This window comes from Apteryx rowi, unplaced genomic scaffold (assembly GCF_003343035.1).
Source record: "Apteryx rowi isolate R43461 unplaced genomic scaffold, aptRow1 scaffold_248, whole genome shotgun sequence".
In the NCBI taxonomy this organism is placed as follows: domain Eukaryota; kingdom Metazoa; phylum Chordata; class Aves; order Apterygiformes; family Apterygidae; genus Apteryx; species Apteryx rowi.
In genome coordinates, this window is record NW_020448841.1 from 252,795 (window position 1) to 275,473 (window position 22,679).

Consider the following 22,679-nt stretch of genomic DNA (forward strand, 5'->3'; position numbering starts at 1 on the left):
ACTTCAAGCAAAAAAAGATACTGCAGCAGGCACTCATGACTGTTGCGAGAAAATGAAAAACTGAGTAAAAATAGTGGTTGGACCACAGTGCTCATGCTTTAGTATCTGCRGGAGGAAAGAAAAAAAACCTCTTTGCAGATAGAAACTTAGCCTTCCATTAGCTTTTCCCAAATCCCACTTCAGAGAGCACTTCACGCAGGATTTACCAATTCATGTTGAGGGATCTATCTTCTTATGAAATCCCTATGGCCTCCTCCTCGTTCCCTATCTAGCCAAAGTTAGTAAAGGGTATTTCTCAGCAACACCAGCATGGGAAGGATTTGAACAATGTTGAAGTTGTGCAACATTTTACTGAAAAGTCTTCTGGGGCTTTCATCACAAATCACGGTTGCAACATACTTGCAGCACACTTCAAACTATATGCACTGGGAATATTTCCACTGTCTTTCTCGTTCTCTGACCTTTTCCTAAACTCTAAACTGAGATTTATTTTTGCATTTTTAAATTTCTCCTCCTTAAATTTCCCCAGTTTTCATCTCAGCAAGAACCCTTTTAACAGAATGGGTAATGCAGCTCCATTTATATCTCAAAAGAAACCTCAACAGCAGCAGAAAGCAGCAAAAGACACCCTATTTTTTTTCCCTGGGACTTCTTTTGCATGATGCCATATTTCGCAACCAACCAGACGACTGATTTGTAATGGAGGGAACCATTAAGAAAATTCTCATTCTCTGTATTAGCTGCTCTTCCCTAGGAAATGTAACCTTCTTCCAATATTTCTGTGTTTTATGTTATCATTTGCTCATTCTGACTCCATTCCTACACACAACAGTCACATGGGCAGGCCCTCTGAAGACAGAAAGACCCTTTAATTTCTAAGGTGTTTGTAAGAAGAGAAATTGCAAAAATCAGTTCCTATGATTTAGCTGTTACACACTCACCAGATCAACTTCACCTCATAAGAAAAACAAGTAACACCATTCTATAAAACTTGTTTCTGATGCGTGATGGCCTGTTTTGTGTCTTTACTCAGTTACCACACTTTTGACTAGCAAAAAGGACATCTGGGAAGGATCACAGCTTGCTAATGAAAACTGCGGAGACTCACCAGACAGGGGAGATGGCACTGTCTTTAGCCACAGAATGACAATATTAATGTCTCCTATATTTGCTGTGTTGGGAACGTCTTTGCAGGGAGCATATTTGCTGGGGCAGCAGTACCCGCAAAGCAATAATATTCTGGGCAAATTGCTCTTTATGTCTATTTGGATATAGTGCCTTTAACATAAATTCTAAAAATTCACCCAAGTATCTCTTTTTCACTGGTTCTCAAAACAAAAACACAGAGCAATCAAATGCCATTACTCAGCAGCAGGAAGTTAGTGCAGCTGCCAGGACCGAAGCCGTCCTGACTGAATGGATGCAAAGCGGTCATGGACACTGCATTAAGAAAGCTCTGCCTTTCGATGCTCTTGCTCTGAAAGTTTTGTTAGAACTGTGCGTGGTTTGGCAGAATGAAAAGGGAAGGTACCAAAGCCGGTAGGAAAAGCCTGACAGAGTGAATTCATCCTTACAGACTGACAGCTAGGCGTGAAAGCAGAAGAGAGAGCAGAAGCACTTTCCTTGTCAACCCAGGAATTTAAAATTAGTCTGAATCTGGGTTATGGGAGGAGTATTCAATGAAGAGGATGAGATCAAGTAAAGTTGTTCAGAGCAACTTCATTGTTTAGTTAAGCAGAACAAATCTTACCCTGCCTCATACATTTATCACAGCTCCCTAACTCAATACCTTGGAATATTAGAGCCAAAGAAACATTTTATGAAGAGTAATAATCAGAGTTTACCTTTGCCAGCAGAAAAGCAAGTTCTGAGCAGTTGTCCAATATGTTTTACATTCTGTACGCACGTACAAAACCCCCCCCACAACACCTTTAGAAAAAAAGCTTTAAAAATTTTAGCATAAGACTGCCCAGAAGCCTGGGCACAGTAGACAGGGAATTTGTGAAGAAGGTGACAACTGAATCACCAAATAATATTAGCGCACTGATTGCCAGTTCCAGTTGTAAGGAAACACTTTAAAGGCAGCCCTTAGGGGCCACAGGCGGCCGGGCCGCCGCTCGGCACTTGGCAGCGGTGAGGCTTCCCACTCGAGGCGCAGCAGCGTTACAGCCTCCGAATTCGCGTGGCGACAGTTTAGGCTGAGAGGCGAGTAAAGCGAGCGAATGGTGACGAGCAGCGCCTATATTTTATTACAGTTTCTTGAAGTTACTGTCATATCCTTTCCAGACAATTTAAATTACAAACGCCATAAGCGCTAACGCGCAGAGGCTAGCAGAGATGCTCCTGCAACTAATTTCAGGCCAAGCTGCCCAGGAGCGGCCGCAGCCAGGCCGCTCCCCGGGCGAAGCGGGACGAGCTGCGCCGCGCAGGTCCCCCGCGCCGGCAGCGGGCCCCGGGGCCCCGCCTCCCCCGCCCGCCCGCGCTGCCGCGGGGCCGCCCCGGCGAGGCGAGGGTCGAGGAGAGGCGGCGGCCGCCGGGCGCGGCGCGGGGAGGGGAGGGGAGGGGAGGGGAAGGGCGGGCGCCGCCGGCGGCAGCGGGTGGCGAGACGCGTGGAGGGGCCGCCGCCATTTTGCGGGGGGGGTCGGGCCGAGGGTGGGCGCGGGCCTCGCCCTGCGGCGGCCGGACGCTCTCCCGTCCTCCCGCGACCCCCGGGGGCTTCTGCCTCTCGCCAGCTCCCTCAGCCTGGCCCTTGCCCGCCCTGCGCCAGGCCCGCCGGCCTCGTATTCCCCGGGTTTAGAGGCAGGGGAAGCGGAGGGGCGTCTGCCGCAGCCACCCAGCGCCAGAGCACCGCAGGCGGCAGTGTGGCCCCTGCCACGCTGGGGCAGGCGGCTCGGCTCTTCAGAGGGCTCAGCCACCATCATGGGCCAGGATGAGGCTGTGCTGAGTTTTGCTCGGTTAAGTCCTGTCAAGTAGTCAGGCGGCTGCTGTTCCCGGCTGGTCGTTGCCTGCCGGTAGCATCTCATCACATGGTTGGAAACTGGCGTGGCATCCTCTCAGATCTGACTCAGGTCACCAATGAGCAGAAACGCAGAGGCGCAGTGGCCTGCGTGTGAAATCGATAGGAGGCAAGAGCCCTGCCGTGGGCGACCCAGCCCGAGTCACTGCGGTTACCTGGGTGGGAGTTTCCAAGCCAGGTTCTCCCCTCCCCGGGGCGGCTCAGCACAAGCGTTGCATTGACAGGGTAGCGTGGCGCCCAGGCTGTGTAACAAAACAAGGTTAAAGGTTGGATGGCCTTAAGTGAACAGTCCTCAGGAGAGATAACAGCTAATACGCACAGCCAAAGTAGCAGCAGTACCAGTTTCTCCCATTCTGTTCAACTGTGTACATTACCCAACGCTTCCAATAAATTTCAGCAGGTTTTAATCCATCGCCCCTTTCTCTGACCCCCGCCAAGTGACAGCTTCAGTGAGTCAATGATAAATAGATTTTCTTTCTTGTGCTACACCTGCATAAAGAACTTTGAACAAATAACATGTAACTAAGTAAATATCTCCATATGTAAAAGCTACTTCCCATGGACTAATAAATAAAAATATACCTAAAACATAAAACCTCTATGCTTAGAGCCTCATACTGAGAATAAACTGGAGACCTACAAGTGCTCAATAGATGTCTTTTTCGGATCAGATCCGAGCTGCAGAATCACTAGCTCCAGCAATAATCTTCTGCAGTGGCCCATTCCCAGGCATGTTTCATCAGCTGTCATGTGTTTTGCCCTAAGGAGTGGCAATGTGTGATTCATTTCCAATGGAAGCGTCTGCTAAAGCATATTTTGAGAAGTCAAGCCAGGAAGTTGGACTGAACCACACTGCCATGGAAATACTCAATGGGGAGGGAGGAGACAAATACAAACAGCAAAACTTGCTAGTGAATTTGAGGAAGTTACTGTCTGTCAGGTATACACCAAATAAGGGATGCCTGCTCCATGGATGTTTCCAGCTTTTCAAGAAAAAAACTTCAAGCAGGCATCAGGCCATGCAGCAATTAATTTAAAAGCTTCAGACAGACTGATACCAAAACTGGCTACAAATGGGAGAAGTTTAGGGTTGATCCTCCACCTTGAGCCTTGAGTCATCATGGAAATATGTGCTCTTCGGGTGTATTGCAGAGTCAAAACTCACGGCACGGTTATTTCACGACTGACTGGGAAGCAGGGAGAACACGACACCAGAGAAATGTGCTGTGAGCGTGGTCTAGGCAGGGATCTGCCTGCCATGCACTGACCCTCCTGAACTGGGGCGTGAAATCCATTACTATAACTGCATTAGAAAGGTGTTTTGTAGCAAGGGCAGGAGGAGGAAAGAAGAAACTTTTGCCTGTGTGACAAACTGCCTTCACTGCTGGATGGGATTTGGCTACCTCATCTAAATAAATAAGTAGTTAACAAAATGAAGCAATCTGCACAAGAACTGAAAGAGCCACAAATTAAAAATTAGTAATATATTTTGCCTGTAAGTAGTGACACATATAACAGAAAGCATAGTAGTCTGAAAGGGAAAAAAATCAATAGTGGGATGTCCCTTAAATATCTTCATGTGAAATTCCTCTAACATGGTATTGAGCTATGAAATCATTGAGCAGTCCACCACCAGATGTCAGCATTGCAGAATGGTTATTCCTGCCACATATAGAAATGGTCTTCACACCCTGCAAGTGTTGTGCATTAATTTTTTATATGCTAGTATAAGCTGCCCTTATTTTTTTTAATCATTGGGATGGGGTGTAAGTACAAGATTGTCTGCAAAGGGGAATTTCTTTAATAGCTATCTTTTGTCTCTCTTTCTCTCTTAAAAACTTTTCTAACTGCCTTTGTAGTGTCAGTATTGACAGCGATACTAATGGTGTACAATGCCTGGTAGCCACCACTGACTTCTGTCAGGCTGCATCCAGCCGTGCTAGAAAGTGCTCACTATAATTCAGTCTGTGTATTGAGATGGCAGGAGGCTGTCCAAAACTCCCTGTTGTTAAACCCTCACAGTGGCTGGAAAAGGGTCTGCTGGCTTCAGTTCTGTAGAGGAAATGAGGAGAAGAAAATGGGAGACTATTTTGGGCTTCCATTTAGAAAAGAAGGGTATTTGGGGAGCACAGTTTCTTTTTAAAGGTGTCCAGCATCATGAGCCAAATCACCAGCAAAAGAATGAACTTCTTTCTCCTTTCCCTTTTGCAAGAGTAGTTTTTGTTTCTTTCAAAACAACTAACCAACCTCATTTGCATTTCACTTTAAAATTCAGCTCTTGTTTTGGTGGCATGTTCTGTAATTTTAGCCTATAACCATTCAGTCCTCTTAAACATTTCCTGTTGCAAACAACAGCCTTCTCACTCTCCCGCTGTTGGGCCTGTCATCAGCCCTTCCAAAGTGCCAGCAGTTAGTGACATGCTTAACAAACAGCAAGTTACTGAATCCTGCTTAGAGGACATGGTGGGAGGGCATGGTAAGCCAGAAAGGACTGTTTGAGCTCAGAGTAGCCAGAAAGCCATTTTACAACATTTCTCTACCTGTTCATGTGAGCTTCTGTCCAGAAAGCTCTTGAGGAAGGGGATGGGAAGATAACATCTTTAACCATTGGAAGATGTTGTCTGTGAAATTTGTTTAGCCACTATTTAGAGGAGATGGATTTTATTGTCAGATGCATCTCTGCTACCTTTAGAGGCCAATATGAGGAGAAAAGAGTGTTGTTCATGAATGGATGTTTTAATCCCATTGACAGAGACAGCCGGAGAGTGCAATACTGACAGACATAGAAGAATGAAGGAGATAGACATGATCTCTATAATTCAATATGCCATGTTAGTTGTAACTCAGTCAGTTTTGGTGTCTGGAGTATTCATGTTGGCATGGGGAGAAATGGTACCATATTTAGCTTTCGGTAGCAAATATGTTATGGCGTAGGGCTCCCCTCTGTCACTGTAAGAGCTCTCCTATCCCTGCAATGACTGCATTGTAGGGTTGCCCTAAATTTCTGAAGATCTTCCTCTGAAAACCTTGTGATTATTTTCTGGTTTTCCTATGACTTTAAGAAAATTGTCAGAAGGAGTAAGCTTCATTGATCCTTCATTTCTAATACATTGTGGTTACCTAAGGAATCATCTAGCTACATCTCTAACAATAATACGGGAGACAGTTTGCATGAAGCTGCATGAGCTGAGTGCTTCTAACTTTAAAATGTAGACAGAACTTTCTTTTATTTCTTTTGCAATATGATAAATGTAGACTTAGGGATAGATAATGTTTCCTGCATGTCTCCAAAGTCTTCCATAATAGTTTATTATGAACCATCTGGTCTCATTAATGTTTTATCAAAGACCAGCTGGCTGCTATATTGTTCAAGCTATTCAGTAGTAGGACTTCATCATAAATAAACCAAAAGGAATGGCTATCAAATACTGCCTAAGAGCCCAAAACATTTATTTAGGTCCTATATAAACACAGTTATTTAAAAGCATATTGTTCCACATTAGACTACAAAAATATAAAAAAAATACATGACTAATAAAATTTGAAGTGAAACTTACTATGCTTCTTAATTTTTTTTTCTTATTCTACATCTTTGGTTCTTGGGCAGTTGGAACAGTACCTATGAAGGCAAATGATCAACTATATTGAAATAAGAAACATCAGAATTTGTTTTTGAAAAAGGTTGCACACACAGGATACCTGTCACTGAGCCCAGGGAAACAAAGGCCTCCAAAAATGAGGTCCTTCATCTTTGTATCTCTGCATGCATATGCCTTTCAGACTAAGCATTCTGGTAATCCTTAAAATATAATTGTACACAGCACATAGTACTATTTAAATTTTTGTTGTACAATGCCTAGCACTATGGCAGCTAGGTACAACTGATTGTGAATTATTATATAATATGCATTGATTTAATAAATTATATTTTAAGTCATAATTGTTCTACTGTTACGGTTTTAGATTGATAACATAGATGTGATCCTAAAATTAGTACAGTTACAATTAGTATTGATTTTGTTATTTATAAGTCACCACTGACAACCTTAAAGTTAAAGGCCCAAGGGGTGGAAGAATGAAGCAAAGCATGTCTGAAGAACAGATAGAAAGTTCAGGACAAAACTGGCAAAACAGGAGGAATTAAGCAATCTATGGAAAAGGACCTGTGGCTGAGGTTGCCTGTGGAGAGGAAAGCTGACTGTAAGGAAGATTCCTCTTTGATCAGATCCCAAGATTTATTTTGGTTCACACCGTTCTTGCATCCTCTGAATGGATGTGTATGCACAAGCACCTTGAAACTCACTCAGTATCCAACTGTGGGAACACATTATTTGGGCAACATTTTCCAAAGAATCTGCAGCATTTGACTGCAATTCCTTACAAGTCAGCAGGCCTGATGGTGTTTGTATTACACTGATATAGAGCTCGAACACAGTCTTAGTCAAATCTTGCAAAATGTTCAAAAGCTAACATTAATATTTCATTGAACAACACTAGATGAATGTTTTCATCCTCAGCAACGTTTGCAGCGATAGCTTTATTATGACTTAAAATGAATTTTGTGTCCCTTTAGGGCTTTGTGGCTCTTTTGTTATATTTCCCAGTTATTTTGCAACTCCTTAACCCCCATTCTCAGTATTTGTTTACTGTCAGCTCAATTTCTCCTTTAGAACTGAATGACGACTGGAATTCCTATTCCAGAGCAAATTGAAGGGCTCCCTGGAGAAGAACAAAATAGATGCATTTTTTAATTACCCACAGAAACAGAAATTGGGAGTTTGGTGTAGAGAACTCTGAGGCAGGCCATGCCCCATGCCAGCAGCAGATGCAGCAAGGAGGCTGCAGAGGGCGAAGGAACCAGCGGCTCCCAAGGAGCTGCAAGGCTGCATTACCAGCGAAGGGCGAGCCAGGGCCCCTGGTGAAGGCTCTTGCTTTCAGTATTGGCTTACGGGTGCAGGACTAGGAACGTACTTAGCTTTACCCCTCTATAGGGAAGCAGAGTGTTAAAAACCACAGCACGGCAGCCAGATTTTTGAAACAAGGAGGTTGGGAAGGGTTGGCAAACAGCTCAAGACTGTGTGGGCCACTAATTTTATGGGTGGTTCGGGTTCCTTTTACATTATGCAGCAATGTTGCCCAGAAAGACAGCAAGCTACTATAAACAGCGTGTTGTGGGTCAAAAACAAATTGGTAGATGTAAAAGGCTGTGACTGCCCTGAGGGAAACCAGCACACACCAGTGGTATCTAGCAGATTTGTACTAGGTGGGGATTAGGGCTAACATCACACAAGTCCCAGTTACTGATACTTGCTATATTGTAGCTACATGTACAGACTAATGAATACTTCATTACACTGGGAAAACACTCAAAATATGAAACAAAGTGCTGGTCTGTATTCTGACAGAAATCTATCGTATGTACTCCATCATAGGACTGAAACCTGTGTCCTTGCTCCTTAAACTGCCCTTGTTTGTCTGGATGATGCACTGATTGGGGTGAATAGTATCTCTAACAGATGATGCAAGTAGCTTGAGAGGACGGCTTTCTTGCTGCCGGTATCACCCTCTGCAAATGGGAGATGAAAATGCACGTCCTTCGGCAGGACTAGTCTCAGTCAGCTTGAGCCGGGGCTTGCTTGGTTTCTCCAGATTTACTGGCTGGAGTCACCAATGCCAACACACCACAGTGTGGGCAATGCAGCTTTTAAGAGAGGGAAGACCAGCTGCATCCTGAGAGGAAGCATTAATATAAAAATAAACAATGAGCAACCAGCACTAGCAAAGCATGAACTGCTTTTGGCAAGAACCTCCTGACTGCACACTTCAATACCAGGAAACTTATTTCAACATAAGTACCCTTCCCTCTCACTTGTCCCCCTCACCCTCCCATCATTTCAAACAAAGTAATTCCTGTTAACATTTATATTGGGATCAGTGTCAGAGAACAAAGCAGTCACATGAGCATCAGCCTTAGGAAGCCTTGTGGCCGGATAAAGTCTTCTGTGAGGCATTTAGACCTCACACCACAGCAGAGTTCCTACCATGGCTTTTCTTGTGCCGTGGCACAATCAGGATCTCATTCCTCTCCCAGTTTCTGATGTCCACAAAGTATACAAATATTACATCCTTGAGTTCTCTGCCATCTGCCAGCTTTGCTTGAAGTTTTACTCTCTCTTCAAAATGAGGAAAGGGGACTGATTAAGGATGGGCTAGGCTCACCATTCTTTGGTACACTGAGAACTCAGTCACATGAGCTTATGTTTATATCAAGCTTGCTCTAATTGGGCTACTTGTAGTGCTCTTTCTCAGCAAAGTTCGCAGTGGAATTTTCTCCTGCAGAAGGACTTAAGGATGTGGTGCAGTATTTTTGAACTTCATAAGAAATTTGATTTTTCCATCTCCAAAACCTAGCTATTATATAGCTTTAGTTGCTTTCAAAGGATTTGTTTCATTGACTGAAGTACAGATATCAAACAATGAATACAAGTAGGATGATCTCTTGACTTCACTCCATCTTCGATTTGACAACGGTTGAAAAATTGTAACAGACCTAAGAGTAAACAAAATAGTAAATCTCTCTCTCTAAGCTATTAGACAGGTTCTCATCTATTGATAAATCTACATAATCTTCCTTGCTGTAGGCAGCAATCTAGTCATTGCAGATAGCCTCATAAAATCTAAGAAGGAAAAGATTTTTCAAGGCATGTGCTGCAGTAATTTTAAACAGCTTTATATAAAAAAGCCATGGCAAAGACTGCAGTAAAGTAAAAAAATGGTGAGAAATTTGTAATTTAGGAAAGCAATTTTTATTGTATTTTTATTAAAGAAAAGCGATGTTAATTATGCAAAAAAATAATGTTTTCCAATTTTAACACTCAGTCTCGGTAAAACAGCAACTGAAACATCAGCTTAAACAAAATCTTCAAGAGAAATAAGCATCTTAATGAGTTAGAAAAAGCCAAATCATTCCTGAAGTCTATGGAGTTACAGACAGAAGTCTCAGCTGATGCATTTGTACACAACTACTTCTCTTCCAGAAATTTATTATTGAAGAGTCTGTAAAAACCTGCATTGATGAACTCAGAGTCAAATTCTCAGTTAACTTAGGCCTCAGAGTCATACTCAGCTCAGCAGAGCAATGTTGCTTTACCCCAAATGAGGGTTTACACATAGATTTGGTATCTGGCCAGCTTTTAACGCCATGTACAAACTTTGATTAATCCTGCAAATTCTTATGCATATGCTGCACTAGAGGGGTCTAAGTTAAAATCAACAAATTCAGCATGCAGAGCAATGCTTGCGAGATGAAAGAAATTTAACATAAAAAAAAGAAAAAAAGAGAAAAAAGAGAAGCCAAGATGTGAAAGTTACCATACAGAACAAGCATTGCTCAGCTGTCAGTGTTTTTCCTCATGCTACCATGCTTTAAATCACTATGCAGTAAGGACTGACTTTAATTAAAGATTACTGTAAGTGAACAGACAGCTGACCTTAAACACAAATCAGATAAGGTCTGTATAAGCAAGGTTTAACTCACAGTTCTGTGGCTAGGAACAGCCCATTTTGTCTGCATAGCACTGACTGTGCTGTGGGTACTTGGTGTGTTATTAGCTCCATGGGCAATCGTGAGGCATTGACCCCACTCCCACCTGTCTATAAGGTTAGGTGCTATTGCCCTAGGTATTTATGATCCAGGCACCAAGAATGAGCATCCCTCTGCCCTCTCCCTTTTATAATTATGAAAAAATACTACTGCTTCTGTAGGCTGCTTTTTCTGGTGACTTGGACTGTATGCTTGTTGTTCCAGGTTCCTGTTAAAGCACATTAGATCTCTATGACGTTAATCAGTAATGAAATGATTCCCACTGACATCATGAGCAAGTTCCACAGTTAATAACCCAACACAGAAGCAGAATGGCTGGATTTCACAAAGCAGGAGATGATCCTTGCCCACTATAAAAGCTCTTTTGGCCACTATAAAGGCTCTTTTGGCCTTTACACTTACTCTGCCATATACAACAGCTGAAGATACCATGTGTGGTAACAGATTTATTGATGCAATTTTCCCAGTTCTTCCCGGAGCCTCCACGCTCCCTCTCACCAACTCTCCTGTACATACTGGGTCTGGGAAGTGCTGCAGAGCTGCAGTCAGGAATTACAGGTTGGTCATGAATTACATTCATTTTACACCCACATTTTTCAAGATCCTAATTCATCCCTCTGCCTGCATATTGTATCTTATACACATATGGTGGGACTGTGAGGCACAGTCTGATCAGATCTGGCAGTTATACTGAATCAGTCTCTCTAAGGGCGAAAACAACACATTAGTACAGTTTCCTTCCCAGCTATTTATTCTATATAGTAAATACCAGGTTTCCTTGTTTTTAAAAGCTGTTTTATGGAGAGCATGTCATCTGTGGTCTCCACTTCCTTGCTAAAGTGTAACATTTATGCTGCACATCTGTCTACTAAAACTGCTTTTAAGAATGAGGTTATGGGTGTAAATGAATTGCATTGGCTTACCCTTTTCCCTGCCCCACTGTGTGGCATAATAGTCATGACATGGTATTGTACAGTGTGTGTAGGTAACTGGTAAACAACTAGAAAATTGCAAAAGTTAACTCCAGGACAGATTGTGAAAATGATAAATAAGGCTTCTAGCAGATGGAAGCTCTTTCATACTTGCCATTTTGGCAACTGTAAAAATCACAGATCACTACAGCAGCTAGACTTGTTTCCGCTGTCACTAACAACCTTTGAAGAAAGATGCTTACAATCCCTGGGAAAAAGTTAGGGTGCTCTACGACCTTTAGCAAGCGTAATTTATTAACATCCAACTAAATTGGTTACAGAGAGAGGAAAAAAAATAAATCAAGCTGTAAATTGTGCATCAAGGTGCTCCAACATTATTACAGGTTTTTACAGTAAGTGAAGCAGAAAACAAGAATGATCCTGACTACAGAAACAGTATTCTCAAAAATCTGAGTAACATGATTACTGTAACACATACTGTAACATAAGATACCTTTCCTTAATCCTGAAGTCAGTAATATCCTATCAGAACAAATAGCAAATTCAGCATTTAGCAGCTTTGCATATGTAATACCTCATACATGTGGTATGTTTTTCCAGTACTGGTAGCAGCCAAACGCTTAACATAAATACCAGCGTGCCTGATCCTCAGGGATACCAATTCTTACAACCACCTTAAAGGTGTAGAGCTGAAGGAGCTCATCACCTTGTGTGGATAAATCTCCACAATGTTCTTGCAAGCTTTATACAGTTTTGTTTTATACAACAAAACATCAAATCCACAATTTATATATAAAAAAGAACCATTTAAAATACTTTTTTTATCATATGGCAACTATTTATATGGAAAAACTTCTCTTATTGCTTTCAAAAGCTGCAGCAATAACAGTATCTAAGAACTGAGAGATACAATAATATATTTGGTGATAAGTTACAGCATTTACTAAGTTTCAACAGATAAATTAGGTAACATTTGCATGTTTTTATCAACTCATTGCTGCTGAAGTAAGTTGCACCCAGCAGTAGCTAGAAAATAGAAAGGATGAGTTACTGAATATTGGGAGATTTATTTATAGTAGGAATATTTAATCCATGAATTAAAATATATTCAGCCAAAAGAACCTTCTATTTTAACTTCAATCCTCCTTTGAATAGCACCACCCAATTCCAGCACTTGCAAGGTGTATTCAGCTACATGGATAAGCTGAATTTCATCCTTTTCTATTATATATGCACTGTGGGCCAAGTTTTGCATTCCTCTTCAGCTTGCTCCCCGGTGTATTAGTCATTTGTGTACAAAATAAAGCTGTACTGAACAAAACAAGATGCACTGAAAATTTCCTGCCCTAAAAGCTCATCCTGTAGAGCAACAGATCACACAACAGAACAGATTTACAGAAATGTAGATCCAAGGACATTAATTAGGAGCATATGGAGCAGGTGTAGTTGCACATTTCTGCGGTACACTACCTGTACCAGGCAGTTGTCCGACTGACTCCAGAGCTGCCAGAGGCAGCCAAGAAGAAGGTCCTGTTCAGTCAGAAAAAGGTATGGAAAGAGGCCACAGCATTTACAGAAAGTTTTTAAACTACAGATTTTAGATGTGATTTGTCATTTAAAAGCCAATTAGAATGGAGTGTTTTCCTTCAGCCATTTTTTTCAAGGGAGAGAAAATGTCTACCTGGGACACTGGAATAAGGACTTTTAGATATGAGGGGCCACAGCCCTGTAAAGAGGGCTGTACACAACCACAAGAAATTGCAGGAGGGGGGCACATTTTTTTGTTTTTTTTGGTAACAGTACAAAACTTGTTTACCTGCTAACAACAGAAGTCAGATGAAAAATAACACATAGAATATGTTGTAGTGACTGATTTATAAAATAGATGTAAAAAAATCTAAATTTTGACACTTGCTGCTGTGCCCTAAAGCTGCACAGCTTTTCAGACCAACACTGGAAGAAATTCAGCATATAAACTGTACTGCTTAAAGTTACTTGCAAAAGTGAGTTTTTACATGCCATATTGTTTTTGCTAAACTTTAACTCTTCCTAAAAAAAAACCCTGAAAAAAACCACAAAACCGTGTGTTGCACATAGAGATGCTCTGTTGCTGATTCCCAGATTTTATGTTTTGTTTTAAAAGTAAAAATAGTATAACTGTTAAGAACCTGACAAGCAATATACTGTGAAATATTTAGTCCTGAAAGCATTGCTTGTCTGGCTCAGTTCTTTAGATTCTCTGTTGCCCAATCTGCGGGTACTTACTAGATAGCAGCCAAAGTACAATGAGACACAATCAATGCTACATCAATGCAAGAAGTTTGGAATTGCATGGCATCGCCACATGTGTGCTATATAAGTGCCAAGGTTATCCAAACAATAACGAAATTGTAGCATAGAAGCGAATACAAGATTTAAAAAAAAAAAAAGCTGTTTTAACAGAGTTTGTATAAGGGCTTACTGAAAGCATTGCTTGAACAGCTTCTATATTTGACATCATTAAAGAAATATATAGCTCTAGCCTTATCTTAAGTAGATCATTTTTTAAAAAAAATTCTCTTCTCTAGCACGAAACTTCTCACCTTTCTAAAAAAAGCTTTCCCTTCTCCAGCACTGACCTACTCAGGTTAAGACAATCATACTTAAACCCAGCATTTGTCTTAAGGCATTGTAGATACTTCAGATATCAAGAGCAGAAAGAAACTATAGCAGCTATTGGCAAGCCCTTCTTTATGATGACAAATATTATGTTAGCATATATTATATACATACATATGTATACATGGGCTCCATTCCTTTCAACAGGGAAAGGAGAGTTCCACATATCCCCCAGGCTCTGTTTTTTTAATCCAGTGGATTTGCCTCATATAAAAAAAATGAAAAGTCTTGGAAGCAGAGACCAGCACTGGACCATCTCCCTCCCAGTCACATATCCCAACCCCAAAGCTGTCCCTGGTCACGCTCTGGCCCCATGAATCTTGTATTCCTTTCTGCACAGTGATCTGGCTTCAGTCTCCAGTTCCTGCAGGGTAAGTTTAAACACTAGACTGCAAAGTAATAAGGTAACTGTGTTTGCAATCGCCATCTCCTTCAGGGGCCAAGTTTTTATAAGAAATAGCAATTCTGCTTCAGGTCCAAAGAAAATTTGTTGGTGTCAACTCTGTACCCCAAGAAAAACAGCTACCTAAGCATCAGAGAAGAACAGATCTCTCTAGGATGCTTCCTGCTCAAAATTTTGGCTGTTCTGGCTCTTGCTCCTGACATATTTATTTCCCCAGCTCTGTATAAAGAGCCTAACTTCTTTATTGGATTTATATTTCAAAAAATGTCTGAAAGAAGTAGATCAATGCTGGCAATCTAACACAGAAAACATCTTTTAGAGCAGGGATTACAAAAGGAATGTAATGATTAATGGAGCACCCTAGTTCCACTCAATCTAATGACACCAAAGTGCACTTTGTTACCGAGAACAGTGTCCTACACAAATTATGCTGTTGTTTCATAACCCCAAACTTCCTATGCACCAAAATCAGAAATTAAATGTCATGTCTACAAATCTGGAAGTACATCTGTGAGTTTCTCTTTCTATGAGCACTATTTCCCTGGATATTTTTCTTTCTTTGCTGTGTAATTTGAAAACTGCCCCCTTGTTTTAACACCCAAAGGCCTGAGCTACTCCATGGTCTTGATGTAAATTTATAGCGAGTGTTTTTACTTTTTGAAGGGGCACAAAGCAAAAGGGAGTTCTAGATGAGTGGTTCTCAAACTGTGCCCCTCGAAACCATGTTAAATAATAACATTTATGAAGTGATCAAATAAGAGTGCTACAGCATGCAACAGTCCTCAGGAAATTTTAAGATTGATCCATTCAGCTAAACACCTTGGGAATCACTGCTGTGTGTGAAAGGAAGCACTAAGTTGCCTGATATTTTCTTATTAGCATTCAGGGTAGAAGTGTAGCCATGTACAAAATCTAAATGGGGGGAAGAAAAGATCTCTAGATTTCAGTTCTTAAAAACAATATGTCTTAGTATATTGCAAAAGGCTAATGTAAGTTGTACACTTATGAATACATCAGCAGTGTTTGAAGTAAAAAAAAATTCTACCACAGCTTTTTATTTTACCAAGAATAACTGTATAGAGGATATTGTGATTTTTAAATGATGAATATATTTGTATACATACACAGAAATAACATCAAGACAATTTTCTTCCATTTCTTAACATACTGTTGACAAAAGTTTAACAGCTAAAACCAGCTCTTTCATACAAAATTAACCAGGGACAACTTCACTGGAGTTGGAAACATAGGGTCAGAGGATCATTCACAACTGGTCATACCTGGTTGGCAGTTGTGTAGCACAGTTTTACAGAAGGAGCTATTACTTGTGCAAAGATTTTGCTTCAAGTACCTAAGAAATACCCTGGATTCTTCTCAGGCATTACTTTACTGGGATGATAGTAAAATCCTGAACAGTTCCCCTTCCTAATCTGGGAACATTGCCAAAGAAAACAGTTTATATAAGGCCCTTCCCAGTCCAATGCTTCTTGTCATTATCAAAATGTGTTTTAGACACTTATCTAGACTGTAAGATAGAAGGCAACATTGCCAGCCCAGCCTGAGTTCTCAAAAATCATAACTCAAACACCCAAAATAATGAGATTAGTTTAACACCTGCAGTTTTTAATGCATTACAATTCTTTAACTTTGCATTTTTGCCTCTGACCCTTTAATTTTGGATGTCATTAACTATTGGGTCATATAACAAAGCATATGGGGAAATCCACTYCATACACTGAAAATATTAAACAGCAGTCAGACCAGACAATAACAACAATAGCTGCCAAACAGGATGATGAGTAAGTTTAACACAACCTATATTCCTCCACAAATTTTACTCCCTTTCTTAAAAGCCTTTTTTTCCTTAAAAAAAAAAAACCCTACCCCCTACCCTATTCTGTTGTTAAGTGAATGTTATTTTGAATTTAAATGGTAATTACCAACAGCAAGGATAATTACAAATATCAGCTTATGTCTGTGCCAAGTTTTGATAGTTAATACAAAAATAAAACACAACAAGGGATCAAGCTATGAAGAGATCCCCACTTTTCTCAGAAAGCCAAACAGTCCCTAAAGGTTCAGATTTCTTTTGGAGTCAAAGCCCAAATTTTGTCTTCATATTGACTTGAACCCTGCATCATTGTAAGTTGCTGGCCTCCCAGTTGAGTCTTTAAAAGACAAATTAAAGAAATATGTTAACTTTTTTTTTTTTTGGTAATAAATTACAGAAGTGCTAGTGATGCAGAGCTCCTGGGCAAAGCAAATAAAGGTGACAAAGCAATTGTCTGCTTCTAAGACAATGGAGTTTCAAGGTAACAGGAAGCAAAATGCAAATATATATAGATCTAATCTAGTATCACAGATCTGGTTTAAAATGAAAGCATTCAATACATGGATTAATTTTTAGAACAGTGCAGCACACGATAAATTGTAAACTTCTTTAAGCTACTAGTTCCTCTAGGAGGCTCCCTTATCCATACAATGTCCAGTCCCAGTTAAACATGGCAATAACATTTATCACAGGTATTTATTTTGTACTATTAATGTGGCATGATACATATAAGAAAAACAAAAGGGGTTATTGGTGGTGGTGGTGACAGGATATATATTTTTTAAACTTGAAAACTGTTGTTGCCAGAGAGTCACAGACATGCACAGCAGACTTGAAGAATCACGAGCTAGGCTTGAGTTGCAGATAGGCAGGAATGTATGTTATTCTATTATGTGAATCACTGTAGCATTGCTGTTTGAAGGAAAAACAAGAACACTGCCCATCTCCATTATCTTCATTCAAAAGTGCGACCTCTGCTACATCTGTTTCCTGCTATATTTTTGACCTACTGTTTAGTATTTCATGAATCTAATCATACGTATAAAATTACAGGAAAGAGATGCAACCAATTTAGTGCAAGACACTTGAATATTTATCTGAACATAACAGACAGAGGAAAAAAATCAAAGATTCCATACATTTCTCTATAAGGCAGATGGTCATTTTTTTTAACATAAGATCTTAAATACACTGTTCATTTCTTAAGAGGTAGAAAATATCAAAATACTACGAAAAATTTCTAGCTTAAAACAATTATTTTGCTTASTCTTTAAAAAGTCTTACTGCTGCAATTTTTCATTAATAAAAACAAATGAAGCTATGGAAGCACAGGATTTCATGCTCTGTATAGATGTTACTTACTGGAAAAAAAGAGAGAGCTTCTTCATCTATTCGGTGCTCAAGCATTATACAAGAAAAGATCTCCTCCTTTTGCCCTGTTGGGGGCTATAAATCTGAAGATTCCTAGTGGAAAATTTTGGTGATTCCTGAATTTGTAGCACTACATTTAGCTGGGTACAGTTTACGTTTAAGGCAGTAGAATCACTGATGTAATCAGCTCAGAACTACCTCTTCCATGATACTAGTAAGAAAGCTGATAAAAACAAAAGCTTATTTAAATCTTTTCCACAGGCAACAAAGGATTGTATTCCTATTCCAGCACCAACTGAAAGTCTGTTTCAGCAATTTCGACTAGTCCAGAGACAGCTGCACTCCTCTTCAAGCTGTGGTAGCCTGCTTGCAGTTTGAATTACTAAGGCTTCCGCTCCCCTCTCTCTCAGCACAGCTAGGAGATGCTGATGTTATTGTCTCCAGTGCAATTCAGTAAGGCATAAGTTAACTCAGAACTGACATTATTACACATTGGAAAAAGTAGTGTAAAAGGTCCTCTTTTCCCTCCAGTCATTAACATTCAGTAATATTTATTAAATAGTTTATAAAAAGAAGTTAGGGTATTTATACATTCAAACAATCATTGAAATAGTCAGAGTAGAGAAAACAAATGCAGAATCAGACTCTAAATTAAGCACAATTCTGGAGATATGCACACTTGCACACATACACCCCCCCCACACACACACATATATTATATGCGTGTGTGTATATATATATATATATGTTTTGTATATACTTCTTTTAAGTCAGATCTGAGAACACAGAACAGAGCATCTTCACTTGGTTCCTCTTTCACCAGAGGACAGGATTGTCCAGATTGGAAAAACCAGGTTCTTTTCTAAGGTCCATGTAGGTTTCATTGCTCACCCAGCAGTCGTCTTTGGATTTCCTATCAAAGATTAAACAAATTTCCCAAATGCAATGCTGGCATTTTCTTTGCGCACAATCCCACACTGTGTAGAGATACCCAAACCAGCCCTCAAACCAGGCACAGCACAGCTCGGTACAACATTAAAATGAGGCAGTACAGCTCGGGGGACCAAACTGGTTACGCCTGCAGTGGGCCTTGGAGAGGCACCTCACTAGCCTAGTGTTCAACTGAGATAAACACTTGCTTTCACTTGGACTTGTCAGTGCTTAGCATTTAAAACTAGAGTCAAAATTTTTTTCTGGGTCTCAAATGCCCACAGGGAGCTTATTGGAAACTTCTGTAAGAACAGTGTTCCTGTGCCTTTTTAAAACCCAAATGATCTGTGTTTCTGTCCTGACTGAGACCAAATCCGAGAGTCTCCTTTTTCCTCTCCAAAGATGACTCATCACGTTCACTGCATAAAGAAAGCCTTACAGTTCTCAGTAAAGCAGTAGGGCTCATTGCACTAGGTACTGTGCCCTGAAGGAAACAGTCTGCTTTTAATCTGGTGTACCACATTTTTGGCACAACAGCAAATTATTCTTTTAAGTATATCAAGCTTATGATTTGTAGAAGACAGAAATCACTGTAATCAAAAGGAAAATGTATAATTCATATCTACTCTGGCACTGCGTAACACTTTTGCTACATAGTAACTAGAAGTGTTTATTCTATTATTTAAATCTACAGCACAAATTTCACTTTTCAAAGAGCATCCTTCTATCTTTATTGTGAATATACAATTATACAGTATTAGACTTCGCTTCTATCCTTTTAGTCTGCTGAAAGCAAAGTTTGCTTCTCTTTAGTAGCTGTGGTGAGTTAGCTCACCAGCTTCTCACACACCCAAAGACCTGAGCTGCTCCATGGTCTTGATGTAAATTTATAGCGAGTTTTTTTTACTTTTTGAAGGGGCACAAAGCAAAAGGAGTTCTAGATGAGTGGCTTTGAGTTATTTCTTTTTTGCACCCATGTTAAACATTTCTGTGTTTCTCAGAGTCCTGCTCCTCAGAAGTACAGCATCTACCCAGAAAAAAGTAGGATCTCAGATCTGTCAACTGCAACACAGACCCATTCATCTAGTCTCCCGCTCTCTCACTGGATCCCAAACAGAAAAGCTGGAGGGCTAAAACCCATGTGATCGCTAGCATTCACTTTTACCTTTTGATGGCAGAAGCCCTCTTCAAATGTTAATTGATTTACAACAGGAAAAAATAGCGTCCTCTAAATCATAATTCTCTCCTCATTACATAAGGGGGAACACGTTCAAAAATAGCCCTGGAAATGAAAGGCTGCAATTCTGCAAAGTGCTGCGCAAGGCAATCCCACAGAATTCAGTGGGAGTTCAGCAAAGGTTATTAAGCTAAATCCATCCCCCCTTCGCCTTGTCTGAAGGAAAGAAAGATGCTACATTAGCATATGCCCAGGCTAATTCAAGCTTAGACCAAATCCCATTTGTCTTCAAGGCAGAAGTTAAAGAGAAATTCAGGGATGCACTAGTAGGAAGGCAATATATAATTCTTAGTTTTAACCAAGTTTGAAGTGTTCACATTGCCAAGGCACAAAAAAACCCCAAGAATGTAAAAGAAAACTGGAAAAAAATGGAGCCCACTCTGTCGCAATTTAGAACCAGAACTATAATGCAAATTTCAAAACATGATAGTACATGCTAATCATTATATAGTACCTGAAAAATCTAGGCTGATGCTCCAGATTGTTTTCTTCCAGAACCTTCCGTCGCTCTCTCTGTAGTTGCTCAATCCTCTGCTTTTGCATTTCAGCTCCTTCAATATTCCCTTCTTCTAGAAACCTGTAGCACCAGCAGTGATAGAAAACACGATCGGTGCTTCCCATCAGTCCCCCATCTTTGTCACGTGCCCTGGAGCTCCAGAATTTAGCCTTTATGGCAGGTAGTTCATAGTAATTGAAAAGTAAACAACTACATCTGCAGACAACAACTCACATAACAAGCTCAAAGTAATTTTTATATTAGATTCTTTTCCTCTAAAGTTAGAAGCAGCAGAAATTCTACGGTAGAAAGGAATTTCAAGTGCCTCAGTTTTTGGCTACTCAAACACAGTATGCTGGACAGCCAAAACCTGAAAAGATTTAGCACCTTTTAAAAGGCAGTTGTCTGGAAACTGAAACATCCAAAAATCAATTCTTGAAAATATTGATCCATATGGAGTAGACCAGCTCTTGGTAAGCGATTAAAATGTCCGTTTCAGATGCATATTAATACAGAAATGGAAACACACTGCAAGTATCCACTCAGGATAGTCTGAGCTTGAGGTAAAGTGAGTGTACAGAAGTTTAAAACAATATTTGAGAAAGATGTTTAAGAAGGAAAACTTCTTACCTTTGGTCTGGCCTAAAACGTGTATCAGTGGATGGTAGTAATGGTCTAGTTTGCGGGTCCAGTTCATTTAACTCTAATGCAAACTGAGTAAATCCATACCACTGTTCATAATCCTTAGGCATTGGATCTACAGAAGAAAAAAGTACATTCGGAATTCCAATTAAATGCTTTCATCTTTAGAAGGAACCTTCCAAACTTCCCCTCTGTCATTTGTTCACCTCTTTGAGCCAGAGTCTTGATTTTGGGGGAATAAAAGGTATTTAATAGTGTTGTGACAAAAGAGAAAATCTGCTCTGATGCACCACATCAAAACAGATTTCTGTTTTCTCAGTTGAACCACAGCAAAACTGTGATGAAGTGCATGGTACCACCCCAGTGCTTTTTCAAACTACAGTAGATGCAAACCCCCATGGATTTGGGTGAAGTTCAGATATGGCTCACAATACAGAGTTGAGCTTTGTGGGGTATTCTCCAGTGTTTAATACAAGAAATCAGCTGCAGCTCTCTACAAAATAAAGTGCCCCCTCCCTCCCTTTTTGGAGTCCTCAATACACCCTTCACATGCAAATGTGAAAGTGATATCCCCAATCAAGCGAGAATGGGGAAAATGCAGAAGGACATGGGATGAAGTTATCTCAGTATTATTAAGTTAAATGGTTTATTCTTCTGGCCTACATATTAAATGCTTGACAAAAATCTAATTTTTCCACATAGAGATAATAAGAAATTGGGGCCTAATAAACAAGATGAAAACAGATAGCATGTTTATTCTCAAGCAGATTTAAAATTTTGTACATCAACCATTCTGATCACTAACTCGCTCTCCATATGCAGTTTGAAGAGGATGAAGTCCCACAGTATAAACTTTCATGCCATTTCCCAAAAATTCGATGCACAACTGTTCCAGTTTTATCCATGACACTTCCTTCAATCTCATGTGCATTTGGATTCCAATATTTTGCCTAGAATTAAAAAGAACAAGGGGGRAAAAAGGTGCGTAAGACTAAGTGTGAATGATTTTATCATGTGAGTAGCACCTTGTTGTAGCCTGTTTTCTGAAATGAAAACTACTCCTTTAGGCGTGAATTATGGTACAATGTACAGAGAACTACTCTTAGTATTACTAATCAGCGCATTAAAATGCTAATGTTGACAAACATATCTATTTTGTTTGCCTTTTTTAGGGGCAGTACTGGATGAAGCATAGCCAACTTTCATATTTGCCCAGTGACAAATAACACTGATTCCCAACTTATTTATCTACATTCTCCCCCAATTTGAAGAAGAGGAAGAAGAAGAACTGAGAAACAACTGATATTCAAAGTAATCTGCACTTTAGCCAATTTATAATATCAAAGGTATAAATATCTGCAGTCTCTCAGTCTTTAAAATTTGAACTCCCAACATCCACTGCAACTCTGCAAAAACATAACAGTACTTTCAACTAAGTATTTGGAGAAAAATGAAATCACTTCAGTGATTGTTACAAAGTACAAAATATTCAGGAAAGCAAATAAGTAATAAGAAAAGGAACTGTTCAAAAATGATATTAACTTTCCTTCTGCTGCTGAG

The 22,679-nt window shown here is 40.1% G+C and overlaps 1 protein-coding gene across 5 annotated transcripts in view; it reads right to left on the bottom strand.

Moving 5' to 3' along the window:
• Window positions 1-11,409: 11,409 nt before the first annotated feature.
• The window catches only part of OSBPL3 (oxysterol binding protein like 3), a 76,936-nt gene continuing 65,666 nt past the window's right edge, over window positions 11,410-22,679 (bottom strand). For all 5 annotated transcript variants that reach the window (XM_026066802.1, XM_026066800.1, XM_026066801.1 and 2 more), the window contains 4 exons: window positions 21,925-22,069; window positions 21,108-21,234; window positions 20,436-20,558; window positions 11,410-18,727 (listed from right to left, as the gene is read on the bottom strand). In XM_026066802.1, the coding sequence (XP_025922587.1) occupies window positions 18,631-18,727; window positions 20,436-20,558; window positions 21,108-21,234; window positions 21,925-22,069 (492 nt within the window). In that variant the 3' untranslated portion in view covers window positions 11,410-18,630. The remainder of the gene's footprint in view (window positions 18,728-20,435; window positions 20,559-21,107; window positions 21,235-21,924; window positions 22,070-22,679) is intronic.